Genomic DNA, 12,891 nt, shown 5'->3' with positions numbered 1-12,891 from the left:
TTTGCTGCAAATATCTGATCAAGAAATGGAGGAAGACTCTCCTGTCGAAGTGGTCTCCTCCCCAGATTTAGCTCATTTAGGCAGAGACCTCTGCGGGATAGACTTAATCTCCCACAGAAAGAGCCTCCAGTGCCCAGACCCTGGGGTACCAGAGGCAAATATTCTTAAAGCAGAACTTCCCCTGCCAAAAAAGAAAAACTCCAAGCCTTAACCATCTTCAGGATCTGCCTCTCAATCCATGTGTGAGACAGAGCAAGTTGTACCACATATTAAGGGATGTACCCAAGCACCAAGTACATCTGCAGAGAGACTATGTCCCAAATCACCTCCATCTTAAAAATCCTTCTTGGTTCCAAGATGGCCGACCTAGCAAGATTGTGCCTGAAGCTGCTCCATGGGCTTTTTTCTTATGTCCAGTTATGCCTCATTCGGGTAGGAAGAGAAGGGCTAGCGAGCAAGAACAACTCCCTGTCCTCTCTTCCAATACAACTCTTGGCCGATGGACGCTCATGTTCATCGAGGAGGCTCGATTTTGGGGCTAAGTTCACTGTAGGAGGGCTGGGAAGAGACAGTACCCAGCCTCCTCCCCGAACTTTCGATCTCATCCCCCGAGGAATGACTTCCTCCTGTTAAACTGGCGGAGAACCGAGCATTGGAATTGGCACGGGCTGGAACATCGACAACGGAGGCGGGGAACCCTGGAACCCCTGAAAGGACGTTGGAAATATCATGTTTAGCCCTTATGCCGATTGCAGGGAGCTTTGAGGATGGTGCCGCTGCTGGATATGGGGGAGTGGAGAGAGATCCGCTACCTGAGGCCAGTACATCAGAGCTGGTAAGACCAGCTGAATTTACTTTGGAAGTCATATGGGATGTGATACAAGCTTTGAATATTAACATTTCCAATCAGATAAACCAGATTTCAGTTATATGGCTGACCTAGATGGTCGAATGAGAGTATTGAAAACTGAGATTTTATCAAATAAAAAGCATTTTGAGTCTTTGAGGAAAGATTTTGATACAAATGTTGATTTGCAACATAATGCTATCAAAGAGAATAAATAGCTTGCAGCAAGGCTAGAATATATGGAAAATCAAGTGAGAGGGAGAAATCTATGCTTTATTAATTTTCCTAAAGATCCACTTGTGGCACCAAAAGAAATGTGGCAAAAATATTTTGTCTGAGATCCTGAAACTTCTTGAACAAACATTTCCATTAATATCCAAAGTATATTACATCCCATCTTTCCGGAAGGGTAAAATAGATAAAGATGGGCTGCAAACTCTCTCTCCAGTTGAAAAGTCTTCGTTAGATTTATCAGCAGTATTGGAAACTTCCCAGAAGAATTTGGTAAAACAATCTACTTTTATTGTCTCATTTCTTCTTAACTCAGAGATTTGGATTTTGAGGCTATTTTTCCGCCATAGAACAGAACTCTTTCTTAATTTGAAAGTGTATGCTTACTCTGATTTAGCACGACAGACGTAGAAGAGGAGACAGCAGTTTTTACTACTAAGGCCTAAAGTGTTAGAAATGGGGGCTTTATTTATTTTAAAGCTCCCATGTAAATGTATAATTAAATACCTGAATGTGTCCTATATTTTCTTTCAACCCTCGCAATTGGCCTCCTTTATAAGTAATAAAATTACTTCTGTTTCCTTCTCTCCTATGCTAGTTAGGACGCATTAGTCTGAGTTGGTCATTCAAATAGTAATAGCCTCCTTTGCTGGTTACCTTAGTATCTCTTGGAAAGGGAAGATACCTAAAGATGTGTATTGGAACCTCAGTATATAGAGGACTGGGATTTGTGAGAATTTCAAAATTTCACATAATTGTATTATTTTCCTATGAATATTATTTTTTTTCACGATTGCAACTTCAAGTATGTTTTCTTGAAATGTATCTTTAAAAATTGCAAAATTAGAAAAAAAAAATCCTTCTTTGCCAACCTGCCTCCTCAGCAAGTATCTATTCCTCCTCATTCTCCAAATCTATCCAAGTGGAACTGTTCCCCTCATTTGGAACACCCTCTGTCACTTATAAGCATGGAGCTCAGTCTACAAGATTCAGAGAGTCCTCGTTTTTTCACGAAGCCGACCAACCACCCTGAATAGTCACTGCCATCCTCGCCAGGAAGCTTGATGGATATCCCTTCAGACCCTTTGGAAGAACCACCTCGGTCTTCCTCACCTCCTGAGGCAGCAGTGATACATGTGGTCCCTTGTCCCCGTCTTCATATGAAGCAATTACAGTGGGGCTTAAAGACTCAATGAAGTCAGCACAAACAACCCATTTCAGAGGATTCACATAACGACCTTAATGAAAAGACATCTTGTGGTGGCTGAAGCCTTCAGTGTTGACGAGAGGAGTGCCATTAAGGAAATCCTCTTCATCAATTGATAGTCACGATGGATGCTTCAACAATGGGTTGGGGAGTCCATCTTCTTCATCTGAAGACGCAAGGCTTGTGGTCCCCAGCAGAATGCCAGTTCCAGATAAACCTATGGGAATTGAGAGCAATAAAGAATGTGATGCATATGTTCCAACTAACACTTCATGGGAAGTCTGTAATGATCCACATGGCCAACCAAATGACCATGTTCTACATATACAAAGAAGGAGGGTCAGGTTCCAGGATTCTCTGCAAGCAGGCAGTACAGATCTGTGAATGGGCAGAAGAGAAGGGAACAATCCTTCAGGCATCTTATCTGCCGGGACTGGCAAATACAAAAGCAGACAAACTCAGCAGAATCTTCCACCCGCATGAGTGGTCCCTAAACCAAGTGATAGCAGAAGATTATTTTCAGTTGCTGGGGAACCCCATGCTTAGATATTTTCACATCGGAACATAACATGAAAACAGACACATTTTGTTCAGTTCTTCCTAGCAAAAGAAGAATATCCCAAGATGCATTCCCTGGTCAACAGGCCTATTTGTACGCCTGTCCCCCAATTCCACTAATATCAATCATGATACAGAAATGCATATTGGACAAGGCAGACATGACACTTTTTTATTGCTCCAGTGTGGCCAAGGCAGCCGTGGGATTCTTATTTAGTACATCTCTCCAGTCAGCCACCAGAGTTTCTGGGAAACAGCATGCAATTACTGAGGCAGGAGAATGGAACTCTCATTCACCTGATGCACTCCTCCCTCCAACTAACAGCATGGAGACTGAGCGGGAAGTCCCAGGACATTTCCAGCTACCACCCCATATCCCTGACATGTTAATAGCAGATAAAAAAATAAACCATGCACCAGGAAGAATTATGCTTTCAGTTGGAAAAGATATTCCAATTGGTGCTGCCAGTGGAGAATTGACCCTTCCTTTCACTTGCTTCCCAAAGAGTTTCCTAGTGTACCTACACTCACTTGCTACCTCAGGTTTAACAATCACATTCATACGGGTTCACCTAAGTGCTATAGCAGCTTATCACACCACAGAAGGAAGTTCCTCAATTTCTTCACATCCTCTGATTTCATTATTTATGTGGGGTTTACTACGCATTCACCTGCCAGTACAGAAACCTCCTGAACTGTGGGACATAATCACTGTCCTGGAAAGCCTAAGGGGGCTCCCTTTGAACACATGGAGTCCGCATCTTGAAACACCTCACTTGGAAAATACTCTTCCTCGTTGCAGTCACATTGGCTAGGCAAGTAAGTGAACTTCAAGCCCTAGTGATCAATTATCCGTACCTGAAATTCCACAATGCTAAGGTCTTATTGCGTATACACCTGACCTTTTTACCTAAGGTGGTTTCAGCCTTCCATTTAAATCAGTCAATATCATTAACCATCTTCTTTTCTAAACCTCATGGAAATTCACCCATTGGACTGCAAGAGAGCCCATGAGTATTTCAAAAGAAGATCTCAAGCAATTAGACATACATCTCAACTTTTCATCTCATTTAACTGAAAGGACCCTGGAAAAGCAGTAACGAGAAGGACACTATCAAATTGGATAAATCAATGCATCAAATTGTTACTCATCACATTCAGTGGTGCTCCATAATCCAATTAAAGCACATCATGTCAGAGCTATAATGACTTCATTAGCATACTTGCATGATGTACCAATTCAAGAAATTTGTAAAGCAGCAACCTGGTCGTCAATTCACACTTTCTCATCCCATTACTGTTTCAATCAACAGTCAGCAGCTGACAGTGCATTGGGGTTAGCAGTGTTACATCACGTCCGACAACAGTAATGGCTGTCCACAAACAGGTTGCTAGTTATGGCTAAAGATGCTAAACTAACACATTCTTTGATCTATATGTTTGCACTACTCTTACTTTTGTAAAGACTATTTTGATCCTTGGATCTGTTATATAATTTCAGACTCCCAAGTAATTTACATCTCCTGTTATATATTCCCAAATTATATATATTTGTATCGTTATATATCCTCCACCTGCTAAGTGCGCCCCCAATGTATTATTTGATGTTAATTATTTACTGGTTTTAATTTATATCCGTTGTGTTCCATTCTAAATTGTTTGGATTGTAAAGCTTGTTGCTGAATTATTGTTCATTGTAAACCGAGGTGATGTTTTCTAACGTGCCGCGGTATATAAAAATCCTTAAATACAAGCAACCTTTAGCTTGGGTCTCCCAGACAGCATGGCTAAATAAGCCTGTTTATCGACGGAAAGAAGCAAGTTTGCTTACTGTAAACGGTGTTTTCCATAGATAGCAGGATGATTTAGCCATGTATCCCCTCCCACCTCCCTGGACGGCCATCTGATACGTTCCTACATCTGCTTAATAATCAGCTGAGAAGAATTGCTCAATAGGCGCGGGAAGAGCTGCGCAGACGGAAAACTCTTCAAGCTTAGAGACAGCTCCACCCCATGACGTCAGCTAGATAGCATGGCTAAATCATCCTGCTATCTACAGAAAGCACCATTTACAGTAAGAACTTGCTTTTTTATGCATTATAAGTGAATTTTTTTGTTTTCATTGTTACTTTTGTTTCTCTTTTAATGACAGGGAAAAAGATTTCTGAGTTTTCTGTTCAGCTGGAATTCTAGCTTCATTAAAATGATCCATGGGACCATTAAAAATCAACTGCAGTGCTTTCCACAGTATGTATTACATGTTAATAGTTACAGTGCTTCTCTCTCTGTTTCTTGCTCCTCTGATCTTTGCTAGTTCTTACAGATGTGATGTTTGCTTGTGCTTTTATCATATATGAATAGAAATATTGGACACAATCTTGTTAACTGCTTCCTAGACTTGGCCTATAGTATTTGATTCAGAAAAGAACTCTTCCTTCTCTTCCTACTAGACCAGTCTTTACCAACTTCTGAAGATTGATGACACACCTACATTCTTTTCACTCCTATTATGTTGCTTCTGGGTATGAGAGGTATATCCCGAGGCAGACACCAGTAGTCTCAATGTCCAGTAGTCATGGACGCAAGATGTTCTCCCAGATCTTGGGTTTACCTGGTATGTTAGAGCAGATCAAACACAACGAAGGAACTTTTTTCAGTAGGTGAAAGGAGATAGGATCCAGTGGGATAAATGTCCTTATCAAGCCCTGGCCAAAGGATGGGCTCCTGTATTTCTTCTCCCTGTGGCCTCTGATAGCCAGGATTCTAGGAAGGATAGAGATCCATCCAATGATGGTGATATTAGTGGCACCAGATTGGCCAAGACAACCCTGGTACCCGAACCTGCTAAGACTCCTTTCCAGTTCTCCCTTGCATCTCCCTAAGGAGAGAGGTCTGTTTCATCAAGGTCAGTGATAATGGAGGATCTCTCTCTGTTCTCTTATGGTTTGGCCCTTGAAAGGGCAAGTTTTCAGAAGAAGGGCTACTTTCCTCTAGTCATATCATGAAGGCATGGAAGGTATCTGCCTCCTTGGCATAAGTGCTGGTTTGGCGCTTATTCAAGAGATTCTGCAAGGATCCATAAAGTCTCTCTCTGAAGAGCGGGCATAGCATCTATTTTGTATTTCACTCAGAGTGGATTAGACAAGGATCTAGCCTTTGAATTTCTGAAGGTGCAGATGTCTGCTAGTTCCTGTTATAGGGGGACATTGAATGATAAACAATTTCTACATATCCAATTCTATGCTATCTGAGGGATTAAGCGAGTCTGTCCTTCATTCAGGCAACTTGCACCTGAATTTACTCCTTAGCACCCCAGCAGGGTCTCCCTTTGAGCCTCTAAAGAGAGCATCTTTGAAGGACCTTTCTCTTGGCCCAACATATTTCAGAACTACAGGCACTGTCCTGTAGATATCCATATCAGATTTTTTCCATGCATTCCATTATGCTTTGTCTGGTGCCCTTCTTTTTACCAAAAGTAGTGTCTCCCTTCCACGTAAATCAATCAATGTCTCTCCCAACCTTTCTAGACCAGGGAGATTCTCAGGGAGACAGGAAGCTGCACCTCCTAAATAATGTGAGACATGCATTATTAAGATTATATGAAAGTCACCAACCCCTTTAGGAAGACTGATAGGCTATTTGTGTTGCATGGAGGTCCAAGGAAGAGCGAAGTGGCCTTCAAGGCCTTATTAACCAGATCAAGGAGGTGATTGCATTGGCTTATCTGCTTAAGGGCTCATGGGTGCTAGCTATGCTTCAGGCACATTCCACCAGGGCACAGGCAGCATGATGGAGACAGACATTGGCAGTGCCTCCTGATGAGATTTGTAGAGTGGCCACCTGGTCATTCTTGCACTTCTTCACAAGATTCTATAGATTGGATGTAAGAGCCAAGGCAGACTTGGCCTTTGATGTGGGAGTCTCTGTCTTCCTTCCTCTCATCATAGGTATGGTTTTTGTACCTCCCATTGGTAAAGACTGGTCTAGCAAGAAGAGAAGGAATATGAAATTAGGTCTTACCTGATAATTCCCTTTCCTTGATCCTGCTAGACCAATTCAGAGCCCACCCAGGAAGACAGCGGCAGCCAATGTAGCTTAAATTCTTGCTAAGGTAGGCAATATATATTTTACTACTTTTCCTCCTTTGTTCCACCTTGTTTTGTGTGTCTACTCTTCTCCCTTATGTATCTGGAAGAGGTTATCGTTTGAGTACCCCCTTTTGCCTCAAAAATAAAATAAAAAGCAGAGAAGAATACAGAAACTAGGAACAATCAGATGTACCGGGGAGTTTCTTCCCACCCCTATTTCTGTTGCATTAGGAAAAAAATGTATGGGGAATTTGATTTCCAGTTATTAAGCAATCCAGTGCTAATCCTTTGTTCAGTTTTTTTTGCTCGACTCACTGTAGGGTACTGGTGTCCATCTCAGGACACACCTCCCTTGCACCCAGAAGTGATGTCATAAGAATGTAAGTGTGTCCTCTGTCTCCGCAGCTGTGGACTGGACATATCCCATTGATAAAGACTGGTCTAGTAGGACTCTAGAAAAGGAAATGACCAGGTAACATCTAATTTCACATTATCTCCCAATTGGCTTTGTTCCTATATATAATATTTTGCAAAGAGAAGATCAAAAGTACACTTGAGCAGCTACAGTTAGAGAGCCACATGATTTCCTCCTTAAAATTCTCCTCTTGGTGTCCTTCTATACTCTCTAGTAGATTCTTTTTTGGAAAAGACTGCAGTAGCAGGAGCTTTCGTGGCCAAAGTAGTTATAGCTTCATTACTTTGGAAAAAAAGAATTCCAAATGTATCCCCAGCAGTTGAGGAGCCAAATCCAGATCTCCTGCTTATTAGTGTTCAGCATTGTTTGAATCTTCAAAGGGCTTTGAAGTTTCATCTTGGACAGTTTTCAAAACGTCAGAGCAATTGTTTTATCGTATGGGATTTGTAAGATAAATAACCAGCCTTGACTATATCCACTTCTAGAAGGATTTTTTTGTGTATTACTGACGTATACAAAAGGGTCCTATTCTCCTCCCGATATATTCCACTAGAGCATTCTTTACCTCCTGTGTGAAGAAGGCAAGTTTCTATGGAAGATATTCAAGGCAGCTGCATTAGTTTTGAGTCGTACCTTTTATGAACCACAACAGAGAACAAAGGTGGGCTTCAACAGAGCAGGTGCTTGGGAGAATGTAAGAGTAAAAAAGATCTAAATGTTACATAAATTAACAGAAAATCAGATGACAAACATTTTAAGATGGTAGGTGCCTGTATTTTTTCCTATGGATTACAACAGTTGATTTGCAGCAGAAACAGGTGACAAAAAACTAACCTAAATGGGCCCATGCTTTTTGTGGTGTCACACAAGGTTTGGAAGATAGAGAACATAAATGGGAAGCAAGGTATTATTTACCAATGATTGGCTTGTTTTAGAATGAATTACTTAATTACAGTCCATGGTAGTCTCTGCTGCCTCAAGAACATAAGAGTTGTTGTGCTGAGTCAGACCAAAGGTTCTTCAAGCCCAGCATCCTTTTTCAGACAGTGGCCAATCCACTGTAGTGAATTATTTGGCTCTTTATTAAAAAAAAATAGAGTGCAAGTTGACTAGAATATCCCAAATATGAAGAAAACTAAGATTTCATATCCGCACCCTGTTTGACTTGTCACCTTCCTAACATCACAGGCAGTCAAGTACAACTGCCGTATGTAAGGGATATTATGGAGATTGCTGGCAAAGAACACGTCTCATTCTAAGGCTTTGACTTGCATCCTGTTTAGTGCAGAAGCTTGTACTGCAGAGCCAGAAGGAGGGAAGGGTGATTGCGGAGACAGGAAGGGTAGCTATCTCATTGTCCCCATGATGCCATTCTTAAATCTGAGCTGCAATATTAACTGGCTGTCTCCTGCTCTGGTACTGAGGCCTTTCAGGGCCAGGAGACCTGGCAGCAGGAAGGAGCGCTGTCTGCCAATAACTTTTTTTTTTTTTTTTTTTCTGTGACCTTGGGGCACTGTTGTCATCTTCATAGACTCCTGTAGGAACAGCCACAATATAGAAACTCTTGTATGTGATATTTTGTGCCTGGTAGTCTTGCTGTTGGAGAAGTGCTTAGACTAGGAAAGAAAGTAAAGAGAAGGATTTGAAGGAGAAAACCATGTGTTTTCCTCTTTATTATTCTCCCTGAGTACCAGTATCCATCAGTCTTGAAAGGAAATTGATAAAATTCTTGCATTACAAATCCTAGAAGCTAGTTTTTTTTTAATCTCTTCCCCACTTCCTTTATGCTTTAAACTAAAAATTTCAGAATCTTTTATCTTTAAAACTAGAAACACTCTTTAAATATGTGATTTTGAAAATCATTAATTTCTATCAAATATTGGAGCTCCTTGATTCTATGACATAGGGATGAGGAATGCTTATGGTTAACATACCCCACATTCCCCAGCTGAAAAAAAATTGTGTCAAAAACAATAAAAGCTTCATTCTAGTTTCTGAATGCTTTTGAAAACCATGTTTCTAAATAGAGTATATTCAAGTGCTGATATCTTATTTTCTAATTTGCACCAACAGGTCCTTGATGGTAAACATTGCAGAAATCTATTTCCGGGCTTGGAAGAAGGCTTCTGGGAGTATTTTGGAGGTATTTGCTCTGTTTATGGCTCTTGTAAACAGCCTTTAGCAATTGGAGCACTGATAAATTTGTAGGGCTAAAGAAATAGCACATTCACTGTATTAAGGATTTTACAGTAGCTTCTGTAATACAAAACTATATCATGGAGATGTAACTTTTTTAGCTGCAGATAATGTAATAGTTTTCAAATGAGTGTACAAATTTTTTTTTTTTTAAACTGTAGGATTATTTCTTTTATTGTAGTTCTAAAGTTTCAAATTAAATAAATATGATATTGGGCATTCCTCTCTTCTGTGTATATTTGATGCAGCAGCTCACTTTGAGTACCTCGGTAGTAATTTATGTCCTAAATGTTTGTAATAAATATGTATTATGGTAAATACTTTGTTTAGTTCTTTCCTGTGCCATACATTTTATTTTTCATATTAGATAGTAAACTGAAATTTAGAGTAAAAAGAAGCAGATTGTTTTTCCAGTATCAAAGATGTTATGAGTGGGCTCTGCTTGAGCCAGGACTTTTTAGGCCTAGATGAGCTTATTTGAAAAGGAACTATAAGTAAGAATGAATGGAGCTGGCACAGCATTAGCATATGCTTCAGACTGAATAGCTAGATATTTTTTTGTTTCTTATCTTATTCTGTGCTGACAGTAAAATTTCTTGAAAAGTGCCCTTTTGATGACTCTTGGCCTCAAAGCTCAAACTTCTCCTTTTAATCTTCATCTTTGTGGCCAGTGCTGATGCCAGTGTTTACAACACAAGCTAATGACCAAGAGCAAATCCTTTTTGGACCTCTTTTTAGACACATTTTTCAATTCACCACCTCCCTTACATATGATCATTTCAAGATCTTTTCGTAAGATGAAAATAGTGGCAAGCTTGCAGGTAGGCTGCAGCACTGCTGTTCAGACTGACAAACAGTGAGGATGCTAAGAAAGGGACAAAGGTGAGCACTGGAGCATTTCTTTTTATTACTGTCCCTTAAGACTGCTGAGCACTGGGTCAGTGATTCCAAATTCAAATGCTTTTGCCTAACTAGAGTTCACTGTGAAGGATTTGAAACTAGTCTCAGAATCAGTGATGTATGGCTGTCATTATGTCCTGAATGCACTTGTTTATATCTATTTTTATAAATGATCCCAACCTATTTTTTTTCTTTTAGACTATTGAATATATTTGCATACAGGACTTCATGCACCATGGAGTTCATCTTCCCAGGAATTCTCCTGTGCATACTAAAGTGCGAAAGGTGAATTTCTTTGAGTTGCATTATAATCTGAGGAGAAATGCAAGTGGGTACTGGAGAGGGAATACATGCAGGCGGAAGAGAATGTGGAAAGACAATCAAAGAAATGGCTGATCACAAGGAGGCATGTGGGGGCCCTGAGGAGTGATTATTATTAGTCCAAGCAATGTTTAAGTGGTGGAAGGGGATTATTGATTTATTTTAACATTCTTATAGATCGCTTAATTGATATAATTGCACTAAGTGGTTCAAAAAATTAACATGGATTAGACCTTTAGGAGAGCAATATCCAAAGAGAATGAGACAAGGGTGAGGCAGAAGTTTCCAACTTTTGCAGAGCATGGCAGCTAGATTTTGTGGTAGGGGCCAAATCTACCGAACATGTGATGTCAGTTTAGCAAGAGCTACATCGGCTTCTGATTGAGTAGGGTAAAATATAAAACGCTTTGCTTTCTCCTGAAATACTTGAATCAGTTGACCCCTGAATATCTTGCCCAACTGCTGTTCTCCTACACTTCCATGAAGGAGCTTCCATCCTCCCTTTTGTGTTTATCCTTCATTGGCTTCAGCTAGACTACTAACCTGCATGAGGCTTTGTGCATTCAACTGCTTTCCCCTAAAATATAGAATAAGTTACCTCTAGTGCTATGACTGGAAACTTGTTACCTCACCTTCTGCAAAAAAATATCAGAGCTTGCTTTTTAGCCAGGCCTTCCTCTAGACTCCACAGCACAGACTTTCCTCTGTCATCAGCCTACCCAAACTCTTTGTGACCATGAGTTCCCAAGGTTTGTCCACTACCGTGGCAATTTTGACCCAACTTGTTCTTAATATCTCTCACAACTACTGATGCTTAACTTGCTGCTTATCTATATATGTGCATTTAACTTTCTTGCTTGTCTGTATGTGTGCATTATTTATGACCAACGTACCTCACTCGCAATCTACTTCGTATCTGTATATATGTATTACGTATGCGCGCAATGATTTTTTTTTTCTTTCTATGTAATCCATCTTGTGCTTATCTTTAGGGAAAAGGTGAAATGTCAAAATTTTATAGATAGAATAAGAGGTGGCCACTATGTAAAACCCTATTAGTCATTTTATTAGTTTCTGGTTGTGGCTGTAGATATGCTTACTGTGGTCTGACTTTAGGACGTAAAATAAACACCTGCTTTCTTGGGCACATTTACTCTTTTGATTCTTTGAGTAGGAAAGAGCAGGGATGAGGAAATTACCGAGGAAGAAAGAAGGTGGGATATAAATCTTCTATATGCTTTTCCATCTCTTCCTTTGATAGAACAGTTCAGAAAGTGATTCAGGATCATGTGGAAATGGTTCTTATTGCACTAGCCTGTCCCAGAAAAATGTGGTTCCCTTATCTTGATTTGGCATTCAGTTTGTTTGTTGTTTCTTCTGGGAATTGTTATATTTGCTAACCCAAGAAGAGGGTCATTTGTATCACCCAAACTTTTATCTCAACCTGACTGCATGGAGATTGAGTACTTTGTGATTTCTCTGTAGGTTCTGCCTAAGGAGGTGGAAGATGTAGTGATTTTTGCAAGGAAATAATCAAGCTGGAAGTCACATGCATTTATATGGAAGCAGTTCTTTAACTGATGCCATGCATCATCTGTGGATCTGTCGAATAGCCACCCTAGGGATCTGCTTTAATTCCTCTTTTCTCTATCCTCCTCAGGATTATGTACAGCCTTATTGAAAGTACCCCTAAGTGCCATTGCAACTTATCACCCTTACATAGTCAGGAAGCTGATTTCCATTCACCCAGTGGTTTTAAGGTTCATATAAGGATTATGGCATATAAAAACCTGGGTGGCCAAACCTTCAGTTCCATGTGGTCTCAATGTAGATCCTTCCACAGTTGAAGCATCCATTTGAACCACTTTACTCTGTACCATTGAAGTTTCTGACTTGGAAAATATTTCTAGTGGTTATCATGTCAACAAGAAGAGTAAGCAAGTTAAAAGCCCTGGTCTGATACTCTCCTTATGTTAGTTTTGCTTGCTATGCAGTCTCCTGGTGCCAAGATTCCGCCTGCTGCGCAACCTTCTTTCCACCAGGGGTCCTCAGCGAGTCTTTCTCCTAGCTCTGCCTGATCACACAACGCCCAAGCCTCAGCCCTTCTTAATACAGCTTGTCCAGTACT

At 40.4% G+C, this 12,891-nt stretch overlaps 1 protein-coding gene across 3 annotated transcripts in view; it reads left to right on the top strand.

Moving 5' to 3' along the window:
• The window catches only part of NCAPG2 (non-SMC condensin II complex subunit G2), a 327,980-nt gene that overhangs the window by 75,852 nt on the left and 239,237 nt on the right, over window positions 1–12,891 (top strand). For all 3 annotated transcript variants that reach the window (XM_029588506.1, XM_029588507.1, XM_029588508.1), the window contains 3 exons: window positions 4,996–5,090; window positions 9,420–9,489; window positions 10,641–10,727. In XM_029588506.1, the coding sequence (XP_029444366.1) occupies window positions 4,996–5,090; window positions 9,420–9,489; window positions 10,641–10,727 (252 nt within the window). The remainder of the gene's footprint in view (window positions 1–4,995; window positions 5,091–9,419; window positions 9,490–10,640; window positions 10,728–12,891) is intronic.

Source organism: Rhinatrema bivittatum, chromosome 2 (genome assembly GCF_901001135.1).
Source record: "Rhinatrema bivittatum chromosome 2, aRhiBiv1.1, whole genome shotgun sequence".
NCBI classification, from domain to species: Eukaryota; Metazoa; Chordata; class Amphibia; order Gymnophiona; family Rhinatrematidae; genus Rhinatrema; species Rhinatrema bivittatum.
The sequence above is the reverse complement of the archived record's forward strand: the minus strand, read 5'-3'. Positions and strand labels throughout refer to the sequence as shown.